Source organism: Schistocerca cancellata, chromosome 2, assembly GCF_023864275.1.
Source record: "Schistocerca cancellata isolate TAMUIC-IGC-003103 chromosome 2, iqSchCanc2.1, whole genome shotgun sequence".
NCBI lineage: Eukaryota > Metazoa > Arthropoda > Insecta > Orthoptera > Acrididae > Schistocerca > Schistocerca cancellata.
The window spans coordinates 170,937,984-170,960,971 of NC_064627.1; the positions used below are offsets into that span (position 1 = coordinate 170,937,984).

At 40.7% G+C, this 22,988-nt stretch overlaps 1 protein-coding gene across 1 annotated transcript in view; it reads left to right on the top strand.

Annotated features, from left to right (window-relative positions):
* LOC126161491 (uncharacterized) overlaps positions 1-20,310 on the top strand; it is a 66,832-nt gene extending 46,522 nt beyond the window's left edge. The window contains exons 3-4 of the mRNA XM_049917388.1: positions 8,772-8,915; positions 18,242-20,310. Of these exons, the coding sequence (XP_049773345.1) occupies positions 8,772-8,915; positions 18,242-18,471 (374 nt within the window). The 3' untranslated portion in view covers positions 18,472-20,310. The remainder of the gene's footprint in view (positions 1-8,771; positions 8,916-18,241) is intronic.
* Positions 20,311-22,988: the final 2,678 nt, after the last annotated feature.

The following is a 22,988-nucleotide window of genomic DNA, read 5'->3' on the forward strand; positions in this document are numbered from 1 at the left end:
CGCAGGGATCGAATGAAGGGTAGAGTCACGGGTCATAACACATCTGAAACGTAACGTCGACTGTTCAAAGTGCCGTCAATGCGAACAAGAGGTGACCGAGACGTGTAACCAATGGCACACCATAACATCACGCCGGGTGATACGCCAGTTTGGCGATGACGAATACACGCTTCCAATGTGCGTTCACCGCGATGTCGCCAAACACGGATGCGACCATCATGATGCTGTAAACAGAACCTGGACTCATCCGAAAAAATGACGTTTTGCCATTCGTGCACCCAGTTTCGTCGTTGAGTACACCATCGCAGGCGCTCCTGTCTGTGATGCAGCGTTAAGTGTAACCGCAGCTATGGTCTCCGAGCTGAAAGTCCATGCTGCTGCAAACGTCGTCGAACTGTTGGTGCAGATGGTTGTTGTCTTGCAAACGTCCCCATATGTTGACTCAGGGATCGAGACGTGGCTGCACGATCCGTTACAGCCATGCGTTTAAGATGCCCGTCATCTTGACTTCTAGTGATACGAGGCCGTTGGGATCCAGCACGGCGTTCCGCATTACCCTCCTGAACTCACCGATTCCATATTCTGCTAACAGTCATTGGTTCTCGACCAACCCGAGCAGCAGTGTCGCGATAAGATAATCCACAGTCTCGATAGACTCCAATCGGACCTTTATCAAAGTCGGAAACGTGATGGTACGCATTTCTCCTCCTTACACGAGGCATCACAACAACGTTTCACCAGGCAACGCCGGTCAACTGCTGTTTGTGTATGGGAAATCGGTTGGAAACTTTCCTCATGTCAGCACGTTGTAGGTTTCGCCACCGGCGCCAACCTTGTGTGAATGCTCTGAAAAGCCAATCATTTGCATATCACAGCATCTTCTTCCTGTCGGTTAAATTTCGCGTGTGTAGCACGTCATCTTCGTGGTGTAGTAATTTTAATGGCCAATAGTATAGGTTGGGAAAGACTGCAACATACTCCGTACGGCCCGGATCTTTCCCCGTGTGATTTTCGCACCTTTGGCGACCTGAAGAAAGACGTGCGTGGACACGTCGGTTTCAGTCGGATGAGGGATTGCAAGAATGGGTGCGGTTGTGGATCCGTCTGCGGCCGACCGCGTTCCAAGAAGCAGCAACTGACCGTCTCGTTTCCCAGGGGGACGAATGTCAAACGCGTGTGGTGAATACTTCCGAACGGAACCATTCGATGGTATAGTTGTAGCGAGTGCTCGGTTCTAGTTTGTCTGCCCCCTGCAACACGGCATACAAACGGTGGGCATAAAAAGATCCTAACCGGCAAGGACCAGAGACGACTACTTGTCAATGACAATCGACTTGAGAGCTGACAGAATTGCTGCTGTCAGTTAATACTCGTTCATCTCAGTCAGTGTCCGAGTGAACGATGCAAAGAGAACTGCGTACAAGGAGCATTTAGAGTCGGTTACCTCAAAAAAATCCTCGTCGACAGTGTTACATAATACTGCTGGAAAAATATATACCTGAACAAGCGTCTTCCTCTCATAGCGACAATTCATTTTGCAATAAATTTCCATATGAGACCACAGTAAGTTCATTCAGTAAGCCAATAGCTAAACCCAGTTAACTCACTGTTTATCACAAAAAGAAAAATAAGTGTAGAAACATCGCTTTGCAATGATATACATATTCACCCAGTAGTCTGAGTTTTTAATGTTGTTAATGCTGACAGAGCAGCATCAGTGAACTGTGTGAGCAGAAGTAATCAGCTCTGAGATCAACTCATTGCGCTATCCAATTGTCCAAAGCAGTGGCAAAATGCCCTGCAGGAGGTTTAACACTGGCTGCACATGTAGAACACCAAGGGGCAGAAAAGCAACAGAAAATGGTCAACAGAATGAGGTCACTGAACCCGACAGGATACCCGTTCAATTCTACACTGAGTACGCGAATGAACTTTCCCGTTTTCTAGCATCACTTTTCCGTGGGTCTCTAGAGCAGCGAAGCATTCCTAATGATTGGAGAAAAAGCACAGGCCATTCCCGTTTTCAGAAGTGTTGTGGAACGGACACGGAAACTGTAGACCTATATCTCTCAAGTCGGTCTGTTGTGGAATTTTTGAACATGTTTCATGTTCGCACGTTACGACATTTCTGGAGACCGCAAAACCTCCTCTGTAGGAACCAACACGTGTTACAAAAACAACGATCGTGTGAAACCCTGTTCGCTCAGTTCTTCCACGAGACCAAATAGCAGTAGATAGCAGGCGCCCAGGCAGATGCAGTGTTCCTTGATTTCCGAACTGTTTTTGATACAGTTACACCCTGCCGCCTAATGAACAGAAAACGAGCGTATGGAATATCAGACCAACTGTGTGATTTGACTGAAGAGGTTGTAGTAAACAGACCACATCATGTGATAAATGGTTCAAATGGCTCTGAGCACTATGAGACTCAACTTCTAAGGTCATCAGTCCCCTAGAACTTAGAACCACTTAAACCTAACTAACCTAAGGACATCACACACATCCATGCCCGAGGCAGGATTCGAACCTGCGACCGTAGCGGTCTCGCGGTTCCAGACTGTAGCGCCTAGAACCGCTCGGCCACCAAAGGCCGGCACACAACATGTCATTTTGAATAGAGAGAAGTCTTCAGACGTAAAGTAACCTTTGGTGTGCACCGGGGGAGTGTTATAGGTCCATTACTTTTCACAGTATACCGGATCTTTATAATTAAACTTTCCCTATTTAACACATTATAACAAATGGTTCAAATGGCTCTGAGCACTATGGAACTTAACTGCTGTGGTCATCAGTCCCCTAGAACTTAAAACTACTTAAACCTAACTAACCTAAGGACATCACACACATCCATGCCCGAGGCAGGATTCGAACCTGCGACCGTAGTGGTCGCGCGGTTCCAGACTGCAGTGCCTAGAACCGCTTGACCACTCCGACTGGCGCACGTTATAACACGAAAACTAATTACCGTACGAGTACCAAATTTGGTAGCTTTAATGTCGATAACATGGAGAAGATAAGTAATGCATAATCAATTCAACTGAAACACTTTTAATGTGCTGCTACGGTACATCATACCATTACATACCAGTAACATTTCTGCTACAAAAGTGCTCAACATGGCGCCCATCAGTGTCCAGAAGAGTCTGAAAGCTCAGGAATGCATTTTGCACAGCATAACGAAGCATGTCTGTAGGTAAGCTGGCTACCTCTCTTGATATGCTGCTCTTCGTATCAGTACATGTGTGAATGTACCACTGTTAGACCCTGTCCTTCAAGTATCCCCAAGAACCAGAAATCACAGAGATTGAGATCAGGTGATAGTGTCGGCCAAACGTTTGGAAACAATCGGCTGATACTTAGATGGTTTCCAAATGTGTTTCAGAGAAGCAGGTGAATTTAACGAGCGATGTGCGGTGGGGCCCTATTTTGCATGAAAACTGTTGAGTTCAATGTCTTTCTCTTATATGGTGGGTATGACATGCTAGCAAAGCCTATCACAGTAACGCTGGCCAGTCACATTGCATGTATTTGGTCCTTGAGCATCAGCCTGTTAAAAAAAAAAGTGGGCCAGTGGTGAACATAGCCGTGATGCCACACCATAAGGTGACCCGTTCACCATACAGAGGAACTTCATGCACAGTGACTGGAGGTGAAGATCCCCACACTTCGCCTGTCCTTTAGGATGGTCCAGGGCCAGCCCTGGGCAACTTCAATCTTGCAAGAAGGTGGAGAGCGAGGTCAACACGTCGTTGTGCGTCCTGTGGTCCAAGCTGCTGTATGATACCATGATGTATGGATACCATTTGAGAATGGTTGAAGCATCTCCTGTACAGTGGACCATGGGATATTCAACTGTCGTGACACAGCATACACACTGTCCGACGATCGGCAATTGTGGGCAGCGTTATCTGCCATAGCAACAGCGATTTCATCAACCACCTGTGATGCAACCGGTTGTTGGCCTCTTCCTGGGGCAGCACCCAGTTCTCCAGTTGATTCAAACTTCTTCATCATACTCCACACAGGAGGTGGAGAAAAAGGGCCCTCCCGTAATCCTTTCAGACAGCAATATTCTCGAAGTACATCTGCAGCATTACTGTTGTTTTGATAATAGAGCTTCGCCAGTAATGCCCTGCTCATTTTGTCCAAGTTCATGTTGACACGTCAACGAGTGCAGTGCCACTGGTTGGATGTGTGAGACTATGAATCACGATGACTGATGGTTCAAATGGTTCAAACGGCTCTGAGCACTATGGGACTTAACATCTGTGGTCATCAGTCCCCTAGAACTTAGAACTACTTAAACCTAACTAACCTAAGGACATCACACACATCCATGCCCGAGGCAGGATTCGAACCTGCGACCGTAGCAGTCGCGCGGTTCCGGACTGAGCGCCTAGAACCGCTAGACCACCGCGGCCGGCAACGATGACTGATCACGGCACCTGATGGTCATAGTTGGAACTGGACGGCGGCACTGTGACGCATGGAAATCAGGCGCCTCATACTCTGGACATTAATGCTGCCAAATTTGGTACTCGTTCGGTAATTAGTTTCCGTGTTATAACATGTTAAACAGGGAAAATTTAATTATAACCATCTGGTATATAAATCTGGCCAGGGAGGGGAGTTGACCCTCAGTATAAACAAATGTAACATATTGAGAATACATAGACAGAAAGATCCTTTATTCTACAATTTCGAAATTGCAGAACAGTCACTGAAAGCATTTACTTCCACAAAACATCTAGGAGTATGCATAAAGTGCGATTTGAAGTGAAAGAACCGCGTAATATTAATCACGAATAAGACAAATACCAGGCTCAGTAAATGTAGTCCATCAATAAACATCAGCGTATAAAACACTTGTTTGACTAATACTTGAGTACTGATCATCAGTATGGGATATGTAGCAGAAAGGATTCACTAAGGAATTAGAGAAGATCCAAAGAAGAGCAGCATGTTTTGTTACAGGTTCATTTAGTAACTGCAAAAGTGTCATGGAAATGCTCAGCCAACTCCAATTGCAGATGCTGCAAGAGAGGCGTTCTGCATCAAGCTACGATCTGTTGTTAAAGTTCTGAGAGGTTATGTTCCTAGAAGAGTCAACCAATGTATTGCTTCCTCTTACATATATCTGGTGAATAGACCATCAAAGCAAAATTAGACATTCCAGCTCATACTGAGGCTTACCAGCAATCGTTCTTCCCGCGAACCATACACGGCAGGAACATAAAAGGAGAAAGTGACACTGGTCCCAAAGCACCCTCTGCTACACACCATGAGGTGGCATGTGGAATATAAACATAGATATCGATGTAGAACACTAGCAGCAGTATCCTTCAATCCTCCTGTTGCACTGCTGGAGAAGAAACAAGAGTCCTACTCTAATCTTCTACATCTACATCCATACTCCGCAAGCCACCTGACGCTGTGTGGCAGAGGGTACCTTGAATACCTCTATCGCTTCTCCCTTCTATTCCAGTCTTGTATTGTTCGTGGAAAGGATTGTCGGTATGCTTCTGTGTGGGCTCTAATCTCTCTGATTTTATCCTCATGGTCTCTTCGCGAGATATACGTAGGAGGGAGCAATATACTGCTTGACTCTTCGGTGAAGATATGTTCTCGACACTATTAAATTTCAGTGTCCTTACCTTACATTTGCAATTGTAATGTCTGTTGGAACTGAGCGAGGATTCTTTAATTTGGCCATCTCTAACTTGCTGTTTTTAATTCATTTCTGTAAAATAATTACCCACTTTCAAAAGTGGAGCACTTGTAAAGATTCTCCCCTGTTTGAAGCTGCCGGCCGTGGTGGCCGAGCGGTTCTAGGCACTTCAGTCTGGAATCGCGCTACTGCTACGGTCGCAGGTTCGAATCCTGCCTCGGGCATGGATGTGTATGATGTCCTTAGGTTAGTTAGGTTTAAGTAGTTCTAAGTTCTAGGGGACTGATGACCACAGATGTTAAGCCCCATAGTGCTCAGAGTCATTTTTTTTGTTTGAAGCTAAATTTATTTTGGGCACACCTTCCTACCTTGTAATGCATTGTAACTATACTCATGTGAACATCATCATCTGAGTGACATTCAGGAGAGTGCTTCCTGCTTCAAGCACACACCTTATAAACTTCTAAAGGTATGTGAAAGTGCATCTGTGCCCACTGTAGCTGATCTAATCTTGTCTTTGCAGCCTCTGCCAGAGCGATACCTAGGAAGCTGTAGTTTATTCCTAGATTCCTCGCTAAATACTGGTTTATGAAATTTTGTAAGCAGTAAACTCTGTATCTTGTGGATGGTTTGAATATTTGTGTGGGAGAGACACTATATCAAATGTCCATAGTTGCCACTGGTGTCAATATAGTCAAGAGCTGCAAAAACAGTAATATTTTTTTTCTTTTTATGAGGTAATGTGTTTATATGTATTAAAATTATGTACCGATGTGTGTGTGTGTGTGTGTGAGAGAGAGAGAGAGAGAGAGAGAGAGAGAGAGAGAGAAAGAGAGAGTAGGATACTTTCCATATGACTCTAATGTGATATGCAGTGCTGATGAAATTTTGGCAGTGTTAAGTCTTTTAACATGGTATAAATTAGTTAACATCAACTGAAACTGTGAGACAAGCTGCGAGTGATTTGTAAGTGATTTGTTACACTCATCTATGCAGTTGCTGTATTAACCCTTATATTATTCTGCATCTTGTCCATCTACAAGTCAGTGTGACGTGATTTGTATCTCAAAAACTTTTGTCAACTTCAGTAGCAGCTATGACTATAACTACTTAGCTCTGTGCTTTTAAGTAGAATAAGTTGTAGGAAACAATTTATGCCATTCATTTGTGTACCAGCTTTAAAATGTAAAATTTAATATGACTTCTGAGAAATTTCCAACTTTCTAAATACAGTTTTCCTCCTGTTCAGAAAGTTGAGGTTTTATTATTATCCATTCCACAGTCAAGCTTTCAGTTATTCATACATCATGTTGCTGTGATGAGAGAGAATCTTAAGTAATGTGGAATGAGTCGTGATATACAATATCATACAGATGGAGGAATTATAAACTGCTCCTACTAGCCATACAGAGAGCTACATTCATTAACAGAGTATGTTACATACCAAGGCTGTCAATACTTTGCCTACATTTTAAAAGCGTCAGATTGATAATATAAATAATTAGCATTCAAATTACTATACTGGAAAAAACTGCTAGCTTTCCTGTGACACAGTTGAGTTGCCTTTCATTTGTTGTTACTTACTTGACAATTATGACAGTACACTGAATTCTGTTGAAGAATAAAATTAAAGTATACTAAACGAAAAGACTTATTTATGATAAAGTCTGCTTACCACAGTACTTGCAGACTTTTTCAAACCCAGAATCAAAATGTTCATATAATTTATAAGAGATCTACAAAGGTACTTTACAAGTTTAGTTTCACGTTTCTATACATTTACAGATTCCTGGCTCATGTGTGTCAGCAACTTCCGAAATATCAGACTAAGAACTTTACAGTATAAAGGGGTGACCATTTCACAAATTACCAGAGTAAAAATGAAGAATCATGAAATGTCTGAAAGATTTTTCTTATCAACTCACAGTAATATTCTTCATTCCAATGCCGAAAGAGCCAAATTAATTTTCCCCTTGTGGCAGTTCTGGGTCAATATGCAGAGATCACTATAATAAAAATAAATTGAAAATGGTGACAACACACTAATATTGCAAAATGTAAACTTTCACGGCCAGAATTGTCACGATTAGTAAAATATTCCGGGCTATTATGCCGTAGTCGAGGGTATTTCACTTTAAAACCCGATGTTTAGACACCATCTGTGGAGGACATTTTCAAGGGGGATCGTAGCACTGTTGAACGTCAGATTCACACCCTGGCTCACTGCTGACTACAACAAAATTCCACTTCCGAGAGCTTCCCCGCAGAGGCGTGACGTCACAAGTTTTGAATACTCGAGCGCAACTGGGCCACTGCGCATGGAATTTGGATTCCAGTGCTGAACATGGGTACCAGTCTTCCATCATGGAATGATTGCAACAGCGGACGACGGCAATCGACACGGTCAATTGCGCTCGGGTATTCAAAACATGTGACGTCACGCCACTGCGCGAAGCTCGTGGAAACTGATTTTTGCTGTAGTCAGTAGCGAGGCGACGTGTAAATCGGACATTCAACAGAGCTACGATCCCTCTTGAAAATGTCTTCCACAGATGCGGACGAAAGGTCGGCTTTTAAAGTGTAATCCCAACGACCACGGCATAATAACCGAGAATACTTTGTTAATTGTAACACACTAATATCTCTATTCCTCAACTCACCTTCACCTACTGAAATCTGTGTAATTATCCATTTCCTGTTATCTCTGCAAACTTCACATCCACTCTCCTCCCTTTCTTTATTAAATTTATAATTATATAGCATGCAGTCAGAGAATTTCCTTGTGCCCTATGTTTTATGTCACATTTGGCCTCATGTTAGCTTTCATATTTTCTGTAACATGGGCACCCCCTAACTCAGCATCATGCCATATTGCCAACAACACTACCTACATACAACTTGTGTGTGATACAAGCTCAGAACAAGGACAGCCTTCAGTTAGGTTTAGTCTATGGTCAGATATTTCTATATTAAATGTATTTTCTGCACCTTCTCCTCAGAGTCCTAGAACTGATCAGCATTTAAGCTTGCAATGTCACATTTTTACTGGCATTGGCTTAACAAAATGAAGCAGGTGAAACAAATGACAGTTTTATTGTTTCAGGATGTGCATTGAAGTGCTGGTCTTGTTCATCTGATGCAGACCCAGATTGTGCTGATCCTTTTTACCCATCTCATAAAACACTTACTGAATGCAAAGCAAAACATAAAGGGGAAAAGCCCACATGTGAGGCTATTGTTCTTAAAGGTAAGTAAGTATTTCTGTTTTTGGTATATGAAAATTACCAAACTTATTCAGTATTTATGCACTAGTATTAAATATTTAAGGCAAAATGGCTTTACAGAGCTGATAGTACTTGTTGTATTAATGCAGCTGTGCCCATTGCAGCGGCTTAGCAGTATCAGTACATCACACTTTCGTGTAGAGTAAAGCAACTGAACAACACTTTAAACAACAGAAACCAAGGTTATGAAATGTCTTTAGGTGTCTGATACACAATGTTGTGTTACATTTTGGAATATTACTTAAAAAGTTTTATTGCGAAGACTGCATGTGACAACTGGAGAACTGCAGACAGGAGGAACCCCTCTACTTCCTTCTGTGCCCCTTCCCTTGTGTTTGTTTCAGGCTCATTGGCCATTTGTCACATCCTCTTCCAAGCATCCGTTTCTTGCTTTTTTCTTTCTTCCATTACTAACATTAGTTGTTTTCTTTAATCTTCTTGGTCTCACTCTTCTTCTTCTCCTTCTCCTCCACTTTTGTAGACATCATTCCCAAACTCACCTTGCCTTGTGACATTGCTCCAGTCTCCTTATGTAACCATACAATTTGAGACTACACTCATGTATTTCCTCAAGCATGTCTTTTGCTACCCCTTCTATTCCTTTTATTTGTTTAATAGCCTTCCATTATAATATTGATATTCAACTAGTTCTCCTCATGCAATCATTTTCCAAGGCTGATAATATTTGTTGATCTCTTTGGATCATCGTCCATATTTTTGCTCCATAAATTAATATACTTTGAGTAATTTCCCCATACATTTTTTCTTCGACATATGTGTAATTGTTCATACTGTAACTCATCATCATCATCATCATCATTTAAGACTGATTATGCCTTTCAGCGTTCAGTCTGGAGCATAGCCCCCCTTATACAGTTCCTCCATGATCCCCTATTCAGTGCTAACATTGGTGCCTCTTCTGATGTTAAACCTATTACTTCAAAATCATTCGTAACCGAATCCAGGTACCTTCTCCTCGGTCTGCCCCGACTCCTCCTACCCTCTACTGCTGAATCCATGAGTCTCTTGGGTAACCTTGCTTCTCCCACGCGTGCAACATGACCCCACCATCTAAGCCTGTTCACCCTGACTGCTACATCTATAGAGTTCATTCCCAGTTTTTCTTTGATTTCCTCATTGTGGACACCCGCCTGCCATTGTTCCCATCTACTAGTACCTGCAATCATCCTAGCTACTTTCATATCCGTAACCTCAACCTTGTTGATAAGGTAGCCTGAATCCACCCAGCTTTCACTCCCATACAACAAAGTTGGTCGAAAGATTGAACGGTGCACAGATAACTTAGTCTTGGTACTGACTTCCTTCTTGCAGAAGAGAGTAGAACAAAGCTGAGCACTCACTGCATTAGCTTTGCTACACCTTGCTTCCAGTTCTTTCACTATGTTGCCATCCTGTGAGAATATGCATCCTAAGTACTTGAAACCGTCCACCTGTTCTAACTTTGTTCCTCCTATTTGGCACTCAATCCGTTTATATTTCTTTCCCACTGACATTACTTATGTTTTGGAGATGCTAATCTTCATACCATAGTCCTTACATTTCTGATCTAGCTCTGAAATATTACTTTGCAAACTTTCAATCGAATCTGCCATCACAACTAAGTCATCCGCATATGCAAGACTGCTTATTGTGTGTTCACATATCTTAATCTCACCCAGCCAGTCTATTGTTTTCAACATATGATCCATAAATAATATTAACAACAGTGGAGACAGGTTGCAGCCTTGTCTTACCCCTGAAACTGCTCTGAACCATGGACTCAATTTACCGTCAACTCTAACTGCTGCCTGACTATCCATGTAAAGACCTTTAATTGCTTGCAAAAGTTTGCCTCCTATTCCATAATCTTGTAGAACAGACAATAACTTCCTCCTAGGAACCCAGTCATATGCCTTTTTTAGATCTATAAAGCATAGATACAATTCCCTGTTCCACTCATAACACTTCTCCATTATTTGCCGTAAGCTAAAGATCTGGTCCTGACAACCTCTAAGAGGCCTAAACCCACACTGATTTTCATCCAATTGGTCCTCAACTAATACTCGCACTTTCCTTTCAACAATACCTGAGAAGATTTTACCCACAACGCTGATTAAAGAGATACCTCTGTAGTTGTTACAATCTTTTCTGTTTCCATGTTTAAAGATTGGTGTGATTACTGCTTTTGTCCAGTCTGATGGAACCTGTCCCGACTCCCAGGCCATTTCAATTATCCTGTGTAGCCATTTAAGACCTGACATTCCACTGTATTTGATGAGTTCCAACTTAATTTCATCCACCGCAGCCGCTTTATTGCACTGCAATCTATTGACCATTTTTTCCACTTCCTCAAATGTGATCCTATTTCCATCATCATTCCTATCCCATTCTACCTCGAAATCTGAAATATTACTGATCGCATTTTCACCTACATTGAGCAACTCTTCAAAATATTCCCTCCATCTGCCCAAGGCATCCACAGGATTCACCAGCAGTTTTCCTGACCTGTCCAAAATACTTGTCATTTCCTTCTTACCTCCCTTTCAAAGACTGCTAATTACACTCCAGAATGGTTTTCCAGCAGCTTGGCCCATAGTCTCCAACCTGTTTCCAAAGTCTTCCCACGATTTCTTCTTGGATGCTGCAATTATCTGTTTGGCTTTGTTTCTTTCTTCAACATAACTTTCTCTATCTACCTGGGTTCTGGTATGTAGCCATTTTTGATACACCTTCTTTTTCCTTTTACAGGCTGCCTTGACTGTATTATTCCACCAAGCTGTTTGCTTCATCCTACTTATACACACTACTGTTCCAAGACATTCTTTAGCCACTTCTAGTACTGTGTCCCTGTACCTTGTCCATTCCTTTTCCAATGACTGTAATTGACTACATTCAACTAACTGGTACCTTTCTGAGATCGCTGTTATGTACTCGTGCCTGATTTCCTTATCCTGAAGTTTCTCCACTCTTATCCTCCTACATATGGACCTGACCTCCTGCACTTTCGGCCTCACAATCCCAATTTCACTGCAGATTAAATAATGATCAGTGTCATCAAAGAATCCCCTGAATACACGTGTGTCCCTCACAGCCTTCCTGAATTCCTGATCTGTTATTATTTAGTCAATGACAGATCTGGTTCCCCTGCCTTCCCAAGTATACCGGTGAATGTTCTTATGTTTAAAAAAGGAGTTTGTGATTACTAAGCCCATACTGGCACAGAAATCCAAGAGTTGTTTACCATTCCTGTTGGCCTCCATATCCTCTCCAAATTTACCCATAACCTTTTCATACTCTTCTGTTCGATTTCCAATCCTGGCGTTAAAATCACCCATGAGCAGAACACTGTCGTCGTCCTTTACTCTAACAACTACATCACTGAGTGCCTCATAAAAACTATCCATCTTATCTTGATCTGTCCCTTCACAATGCGAATATACTGACACAATCCTAATTTTCTTGCTAGACACTGTCAAATCTATCCACATCAGTCGTTTGTTTACATACCTTATTGCAACTACGCTGGGTTCCATTTCTTTCCTGATGTAAAGCCCTACACCCCATTGTGCTATTCCTGCTTTGACTCCTGACAGGTAGACCTTGTATTCTCCCACTTCCTCTTCTTTCTCACTAACAGCTAAAATGTCCAGCCCCATCTTACTTGCAGCCTCTGCCAGCTCTACCTTCTTCTCAGAGTAGCCCCCATCGATATTAATAGCTCCCCATCTCATTACCATTTGTTTGCCAAGTCGTATCTTAGGAGTCCCTGGTTTGTCAGTTAGATGTGGGACTCCATCACCTCCAAAGGTCCGAGGCATTTTGCTCTGATTGTTGCCAGCATCATATTTAAAGTACCAGGGAAGCAGGTTGCTAGCCTTACTTTCCCCGAGTCCCATTGGGTTTTACCCCTAACGGCTGAGGGACTAACCGGTGGATTTGGTACTCTTTGCCGTATGAACACAAAGGTGACCACGACTCAGAATATGTCAGAGATGCCCAGCCTTATTCCAAAGTAACTGGTATCCCGACTGTCAGGACCACTTACTTGGCCACTCACACGTTGCCCGTGGTTCATGAACTAGGACATGACTACAGGAACCCACACCATGAACCACTCATACTATAACTGAGCATTCTTTTTATTATACACAATCCAGTCACTTTAATGTGACCCACTGCCTATGTTCGACATCAGCGAGCAATAACCACTCAGTGATGGCAGGTGGTAACAGTAGCAGTGGAAGGTATATAAAGTGTGTCGGGAGGACGCGGTAAATAGTGCAGTCGTCGTCATAGTGTGGAAACAGGGAGATGTTTCTGACATTCAAAAGGGCATGATCTTTGGCTTTTCGGCCAAAGATGGAAGATTTCCAAAATGACTAACTTTGTAAACTGTTCACATGCCACTGTAGTTAAAATATACTGTGCATGGCAAAATGGTGCTATCCAAAACTGGCACCAAGGCAAGTGGTGCATCTCAAGATGACAGTAGTGGACCAATGGCTGGAGAGGTATGTAGGGGCAAACACATGTGCAACCATTGAGCAGCTGACAGCCCAGATCAGCCAAGGTTCTACCAACAGTGTCTCCTCAATGACCATTCAGAGAATGTTGCTGCGTCTGGTGCTCCATGGTAGGCACCAGGTTCATGTATCCATGCCAACTGCTGTTCATTGACGATGAAGGCTGGAATTTGCTTGCCAATACTGCAACTAGAGGTTGACTGAGAGGCAACAGGTGGCTTTGTCAGATGAATCACATTTCATGTTCCACTAGACAGAGGGGAATTGGATCACTGGGAGGGTCCAGACTGGAGGAAGGAACATTATGGCCTGGGGAACATTACCCTGGGTGATATCATCAATCTGGAAGGCATAGTGGCTCAACACAAGTATGCATCTATACTTGAGGTCCATATCCACCCCTATTTGCAGTTTTTTTCCTCAGCATGATGGCATCTATGTGGAGGACAATGCAATGTGTCACACAGCTCGCAGTGTATGAGCACAGTTTGAAGAGCTCCAGGATGAGTTTACTGTACTCCCCTGACCATCAAAGTCCCCAGATTGGAATCCAATTGAGAATCTGTGGAACGACCTCGATCGGGCTGTTCATGCCATGGATGTGAAACCTAGTGCACCTGTGAAACCTAGTGCACCTGGCCACAGCACTGGAATTGGCATGGTTCCAAATCACTGTTGATACCTTCCAGAACCTTATTGACTCTCTTCCTGCATGTCTCCACTGCAAAAGGTGGTTATTCAGTCTTTTGGCAAGTGGTCACATTAATGTGACTTGACCATTTAGCTAATCTTGCATGAAGCTGAAATTTCTTTCCAGTTAAGTACTAAATATTTATATTCCCCCCCAAAACTGATAGTTCCTTCAGGTACCTCATTGTCTCTTTTACCCAACTTTCTAATATTCTGTGATACTGAAATTCACTTTGAGTCCCACCTTGTGTTTTGCAATCCAATATTGTGGCACAGTACTCAAAGATTTGTTCAACACAGCATTCATTAATGAGAAGAGCCTGGGACTTAACTCTGTTTTTTTTTAATATATATATATATATAACTTACCAAATGAAAGTGCTGGCAGGTCGACAGACACACAAACGAACACAAACATACACACAAAATTCAAGCTTTCGCAACAAACTGTTGCCTCATCAGGAAAGAGGGAAGGAGAGGGAAAGACGAAAGGATGTGAGTTTTAAGGGGGAGGGTAAGGAGTCATTCCAGTCCTGGGAGCGGAAAGACTTACCTTAGGGGGAAAAAAGGACGGGTATACACTCGCGCACACACACACACATATCCATCCACACATATACAGACACAAGCCATATTTTTCCTACGTGGAATGTTTCCTTCTATTATAACCATATATATATACGTAAAAACAAAGATGATGTGACTTACCAAATGAAAGTGCTGGCAGGTCGACAGACACACAAACTAACACAAACATACACACAAAATTCAAGCTTTCGCAACAAACTGTTGCCTCATCAGGAAAGAAGGAAGGAGAGGGAAAGACAAAAGGATGTGGGTTTTAAGGGAGAGGGTAAGGAGTCATTCCAGTCCCGGGAGCGGAAAGACTTACCTTAGGGGGAAAAAAGGACGGGTATACACTCGCGCACACACACACATATCCATCCACACATATACAGACACAAGCAGACATAAATATATGCATTCACTATGCTGTTTGTAGTAGCTTACCTGCATTCCTATTTTCCTATTCATTATTAAACCTACTCCTGCATTACCCCTATTTGACTTTGTGTTTATAACCCTGTAGTCACCTGACCAGAAGTCTTGTTCCTCCTGCCACTGAACTTCACTAATTCCCACTATATCTAACTTTAACCTATCCATTTCCCTTTTTAAATTTTCTAACCTACCTGCCCGATTAAGGGATCTGACATTCCACGCTCTGATCCGTAGAACGCCAGTTTTCTTTCTCCTGATAACGACATCCTCTTGAGTAGTCCCCGCCCGGAGATCCGAATGGGGGACTATTTTACCTCCGGAATATTTTACCCAAGAAGACGCCATCATCATTTAATCATACAGTAAAGCTGCATGCCCTTGGGAAAAATTACGGCCATAGTTTCCCCTTGCTTTCAGCTGTTCGCAGTACCAGCACAGCAAGGCTGTTTTGGTTATTGTTACAAGGCCAGATCAGTCAATCATCCAGACTGTTGCCCCTGCAACTACTGAAAAGGCTGCTGCCCCTCTTCAGGAACCACAAGTTTGTCTGGCCTCTCAACAGATACCCCTCCGTTGTGGTTGTACCTACGGTACGGCTATTTGTATTGCTGAGGCACGCAAGCCTCCCCACCAACGGCAAGGTCCATGGTTCATGGGGGGGACAGTAAGATATATCTATTTGATTTCCACCGAAAATGTAATGGAAGCACAACGTATCTGTTGACACATTCCATCTGCCCTTTCCTTTGTGTGTGGAAATCAGAAGTTTATCATTTTTATTAATGAGGCCTTTGGTGCTTTTACAGGGGACAATAAATGAATGTTCTCTAAGATTCATGGCTTTGTCCAAACTACAGTATTTAGTTTTTTGACTAGCTATTTGTATTGTAACTGTCTTTGACATAAATTTACCAAGAAAAGGACTTGTTGTTTCTAATAATTAGTTGGGCATGTAGCTTCTTACCAGGAGGATTCAGATACTTCATCTTACTTCCATACGTTGACATAAATTTTATATTATTGACATAAATTTTCTGTTCTGACCACATTTTTCTAACATCCTATATAATTTGCAACAAGGGCATTATCATATGTCTTTTCTAAATCAGTAACAGATAAGTTGCACTGTCAATACAATGTAACTGGCCCAGACAGCGTAGCTGTCTATTCTGTTCTAGTCTGAAGGAGGACATTGTCTGATAGCATAGCATAGCAATGTTGTCAGTCTTTGTATGTGTCTATCAGCCATTCAATACCAGAGCTGTACCCTTATTCCTTCCATCATCTATATGCCACCAAGGACTCTCCATCATCAAAATTAAATGTATACATCTATTGTGGCAATTCCTCTCTCACCTGTCTCACTGACAAGGTGTTGTCAACATATTATCTATTCACTGTGAATCTACATTGTTTCTTTTCAGTATCTATTTCTTTTTCTTCCTTTGTTTTATGATTTGCACCTACAGCCTTCCAATAACCAAAATTTCATGAACAGCCCTATAATTATCACATTATATTTTCTTAGAACTTTTTGTATTTACTGGTTGTGTTAAACAAACCAGTTTTCTTCCAATTCAGTCACATACAATTAAATACATCAACTAGATCCCTGTTGCTTTATCTGAAGCATTTTTGGCTGATCATGGAATGCATCCAGGAGCAGGGGATTTTCATTTTTCATTGCCTTAAATGATTTATGTGTTCTTCCTTACTTGTGCACTGAACACACTGCTCTGTCATTAACTTACAATATATTATCTCCTACTTTCAAATTTTGTCCTTCTTCTATCAGTAGGTTAGAATAATATTTCATTCATTCTTCCATCTATATCCTTTGGATGTTTACACAATTTCTGTTTTTGTGCTTTACATTCACAAGATGTATTTTTTGTTCAAGCTATTGCTTTCTTTGTCTTTCAATTTATTCTGGTGTTGAGATTTCAGTTCTCTCGTGTGTGTGTGTGTGTGTGTGTGTGTGTGTGTGTGTGTGTGTGTGTGTGTGTGTGTGTTTGTCTTGTCTTTGTGAGCTCTTCCATCAATAGTTCCCACGTTCTTCTTTTCTCTTTGTGCCAAGAGCCTTAAAAACAGTACTGTGGTTGTCCTTTTTTGTGATTGTATACATACGAGTATTTTTTGCATTTACCTGTAATTTATAATTTAATTTATTTACTAGTTATAGTGTGAGGAAGCGTATGAAGTCCTCTTTCAGTAGTTCCAAATCACACTGTTGTTTATCATTTCTATTTCCTCTCCAGAGTACAGCTGAATATCTGTAATATACAATACAAACTAATGGCTTAGTTCGGTAGAGCAGAACTAGCAAAGTAGTTTATTCCACATTCAATTTATGTTTTATGAATGTTAATATCAAAGGTTGTTGCAATGAGTATCAAGAGTTGGTTGCAGAGTATACAAGCTTTTTAGCTTAGAAAATGTAAAGCTGTCCTCAATGCAGTGGATGGCCTGAGCACCATAGAGCTCTAAGCTCTACTACACATAATTTTGTTTGAGGTATCCCCCTGATCTCTGAATTGACTTAACCAGCCACTTGTAATGGAACTTACAGTTTATCATCGACTCCAAATCATGATGTGACTTGGATTTTGTTTTGATCAATGTGTCACTACCACCAAAGGTGGAAAAAGTTTTAAGCTGCAGAAAAAAAAAATTACCAGACCAACTGGCACTTGAGCCCCACACCTTTACATTTGTAGTCTGATGCTTATTCATTTAGCTACTGAGTTAAAACATTTTAGCTTCCAGAATCAAAATACAACTAAAATCTTGGAATTGAAGCCATTCATGTACCGTTTTTCAGTGAACCCAGGTTCTAGAAAACAACCAGAGAAAAATTTGTGTATCACTCTTGTTTTCAAATGTGGGTAGAAGAAAAGTTCCGTGATGACTTAATTTCAAATAAGCTGTTTGATTAATATTATCTGACAGATGAACAGCAACACATTTTTGAAAAATTGGTATTAAGTTGTCTCAGTAATCCATTCTATAGTCAGCAACATTTAACTTATTAAATTATTATAATGACAATAATAAAATATTTTTTTATGTTTCAGTAAACACACTGGAGGTGATTACAATGCGTAACTGTGGCTCAGTTCCTATGAATGGACCGATGAATGTGTCATGCAATGTGCAACTGCCTCCTCACAGCAGCATTGAACGCTGCCATGTTTGTACAGAGGATGGATGCAACACAGCTCCAGCTAAAAGGAGCACTTACTGGGTAGCAGTAGTGTCTCTCCTCGTTGCATTTCTAAATGGTTCAATAAAGTGTTACTTCTGAAGTGTGCAATAGCTTTCGTTTGCTCAGGAGCTGTGTATACCATTTCTTGTTAAAGTTACTACAGGAAGACGAAGATCATTGCAGTGTCAGAAGTACTGTGTTATTCCATGTCTGTGTGTAGCTGTCAGACATCAGGAATTTGTAAAATTAATAATCAACAGCTTTAAGTACTGAAAAGAACTGGAGGTACCATAGCAAAGAACTACTTTGTGGCAATTTTTAAACTGGTGGCAGATTTATACTCATTCTAGTTAATTTTTTTTGCATGAATCTCTGTGAATATTACTTGCTCTGATACATAATAAATACTGAATTGTGAAGAGATAAATATCTGGCAGCAATATCTTATTCATAAAGTAGAAAGTTAATGATGAGGTCATCACGGATAAAAGTTAGAAATGTTGAGCTTATCAATGAGGAGAATAGTTATCTTGACAACAGTGGCTCACATAAACACTGAAAGGTAGGGCCCCTTACAGTGACGATTTGCTTTCTGATGTGGTAAAGGACAAGTGCAAGAATGCTTGTTGTTACCAAACAATTGAATTTAGGTTACAGTAATGTTTTTGTTGGTGCTTCCTAATCATTTGATTTCTCATACAAAGTGATCCTAGCACAAGCCAACTAACATTTTTTGCTCTTGCCACCTAATCATCTCTTCTTCCCCTTTCTCATGTACTTTTCTGCCATTTGCATCTTGTCTTTCTCAGCTAAATTACCTATTCTCCAACTCACATTCCTCTCTTTCCATATTTTACCCTCTCTTCTTCCTTTTTTATGTGCCATTCACTTTTTATTTTCCATACCTCTTGATAATATTTCAAATTTATACTCGGAGTATCCTGGTTACTCAAGATTCTGTCTGTAGTTCCATCATTTCTCTCATGTGTAATTCCATTTTGTTTGTTGATTTGTACGAGTCCTCTTATTTATTTTTGGTTTCAAATGAAGATGAAAGTTGCAATACTTATCTAAAATGATAACTTGTACTGCCTCAAACAGTCTTGCCTTCTCCTGTCCTCCTAGTTATGTATCAGAGTTAGTTCAGTGCTGTTGTTTCTTTTTCTCAAATATTTCCAGGCAACATATATGTTCCTATCTGCAATACAATGTCTCCACTATATAGTGAGTAGCAATCTATCATTTTCATAATATTGTCATTATCCCATCCTGGATTTTCCAGTGTTTAAAAGAAAGACCCTTTTGTATGACCAACATGGAAGAGGGAATCAGAAATGAGTGTATCTGTATTGTTCTTACTATTTCTCAAATTCTTGTATAATAACTGTATAACTGCTGTCTTATCTACACAATCCTTGAATGTGTGTTTTTGCACACATAGTCAAAAATTTAAATATCCAAGTAGATAGAAATTCTTTAAAGGTATTGAATTTACATTGCCTTTTTTGTACATTATGCTATGTGAAATATTAAATATCTATTTGAAAACACAGTTAATGATACAATACTAAAATTAAAACAGATCTTCAGGAAATATTTTATTGCATGCAACTGTACGTGTTCTCATGAAGTGTTATTTTCTACGATGGTGAAGAAAATATACAATATGTATTTTCATGTTATTTGCTATATGTATAAGTTCAGCTTTGTGATTGCTCTGCCACAAAATTGTACCAGTATATGTCAAAGTCTAAGAATTATGTGTGTTGTTATGAAGAAATTATTTATTAGTCAAAGATCAACTCTGTCTTCTTTGCCTTTATATGTTATTGATTGTCTTTATCACATAGTTCTCAATTTTTTTGTAATTGCTATTAGATCAAATCCAATAATTTAAATAATAAAATTGAAACATTTTGTACAAATTAATAAATGTGTCATACCATATATGCATGTGTGTTTTTGTGTCATTAGTACTTTTTTCGTGTCACATACAGTATAATAAACATTCATTCATGCTGATCTATAGATTCTGTTATCATGAGCACCCCTTGTGGATATGGAATAAGTCAAGGGATAGATTAAAAATATGAACCAGCTGTTGGACAACGCATTACTAATTATTTATTTGTAGACTGATATCAACTATTTATGACAGCTGTATGTCTCAGTGTAAAATTAAGAGGACAAAATTAAGAGGACTGCTGCTATTTTGGAAAAAAAGAGCTGCTGATTCCTTAGGTGTATTAAATAGCAGCTGTTATCACATATTGCTAGTTTAATATCTGCAGGACAACACTGCAATTTATCATAGAATAACAGTTACTTGCTGCTAAAAGAAAACAAGGGCTGCTGACAAAGACCAACAATATCTGTCATACAGCTGACAGGAGCCACTTTCATTTAATCCAGATGACCAGACAATTTGCAGAAGGATAGGCTGATACATTGTGCTATTAATTCTTTTGAGTTTATATAGTACTTCAGTTTCTCACTTTATATCAGATGGAAGATGTAGAAGATCATTGCACCAGTCTGACCCCTTGACAATGAGGCTGACTCCATATGGAAATTACTTTTTTGTTTTGTATTATGGATGTGTAATTGAAAACTGAATTGAACAACTGAGTATTACTTTCATTATAACTAACAAATGCCATTAAGGGTCAAGTATTCTAGGATGTTTGAGAAGTTCTCTGTAAAAAATTATATCTATTTATTTCACAAAGTATTATTCCTGCTCACTTTTGAAGAATGAATACTTTCTTCACTCTAGTTGCAGTACTTGAGAAGATGATCATGTTAAAAAAGTGAGTGAAGTTGTTCAACATAAGCCAACATCCTGATCTCCAAGCCAGAACAATGAGAAATACTTGTAAATGGAAAAGATGCTGAACCAAGCCTTTTGATTTGTTCCAGTATGTGTTCACTCTCCTTTTGCTTGTTATCCAGCTAGACCATTCAAATTTTACACACAGTGTTTCATTTTCTCTATGGCCATTAATGGCTTCTTATGATAATAGCTAGCCATTTTTATATGCTTGAAATTATTTTTGTAGGATTAAGATTCAAACATTTGGCTGTGAACCCATTTAGCTATTGCTTTATTGAATAATAGCAATATTGAATAAAGATTCTTGATTCATCCAGACTATGTCTAGTGCAGGTTAGTTAGGACTCTTGGTTAGTATGCTTAGATTATCACAAGGCATTTCAGTCTCTGAGTAGTCCATAAATACACTGCAAGTATATTTATGAATCTTAAAAACAGGTGGAGATCCAGTACTAATCCTTGTAGGACTTAATATTTTCTGTTGACACAGTATACATTTAATTTTGACACTGTGATGCAGTTTATCATTATTCCCCTCTGCTTTCTGTTATGAAGATAAGATTCCATCCACAAAAGAGGGATACCATCAACACCACTACATGTTAGTTTCCCTATTATAAGTTCACCATGCAACCAATAAAGGTGGCAGAGCCATCAGTTATGATTCTGTCAAGCTATATTGTTCTTTTATATATCTAAAAACAAAGATGATGTGACTTACCAAACGAAAGCACTGGTATGTTGATAGACACACAAACATACACACAAAATTCAAGCTTTCGCAACCAACGGTTGCTTCATCAGGAAAGAGGGAAGGAGAGGGAAAGACGAAAGGATGTGGGTTTTAAGGGAGAGGGTAAGGAGTCATTTCAACCCCGGGAGTGGAAAGACTTACCTTAGGGGGAAAAAGGACAGGTATACACTCGCACACACATATATCCATCCGCACATACACAGACACAAGCAGACATTTGTAAAGGCAAAGAGCCTGGGCAGAGATGTCAGTCGAGGCGGAAGTACAGAGGCAAAGATGTTGTTGAATGACAGGTGAGGTATGAGCGGCGGCAACTTGAAATTAGCGGAGGTTGAGGCCTGGTGGGTAACAAGAAGAGAGGATATACTGAAGGGCAAGTTCCCATCTCCGGAGTTCTGACAGGTTGGTGTTAGTGGGAAGTATCCAGATAACCCGGACGGTGTAACGCTGTGCCAAGATGTGCTGGCTGTGCACCAAGGCATGTTTAGCCACAGGGTGATCCTCATTACCAACAAACACTGTCTGCCTGTGTCCATTCATGTGAATGGACAATTTGTTGCTGGTCATTCCCACATAGAAAGCTTCACAGTGTAGGCAGGTCAGTTGGTAAATCACATGGGTGCTTTCACACGTGGCTCTGCCTTTGATCGTGTACACCTTCCGGGTTACAGGACTGGAGTATGTGGTGGTGGGAGGGTGCATGGGACAGGTTTTACACCGGGGGCGGTTACAAGGGTAGGAGCCAGAGGGTAGGGAAGGTGGTTTGGCGATTTCATAGGGATGAACCAAGAGGTTACAAAGATTAGGTGGACGGCGGAAAGACACTCTTGGTGGAGTGGGGAGGATTTCATGAAGGATGGATCTCATTTCAATTGGATCTCATTTCAATTGTTTTGATATCTCAACTAGTTTATGAAGTATGAGGGATGTTATCAATATTTCATTCCTGCACATGTGTAATCGGAAATGAACTTGCTACATAAAGTCCATTTTCTTGAGATTGGAGACAGATATTGACCCCATCCAAGT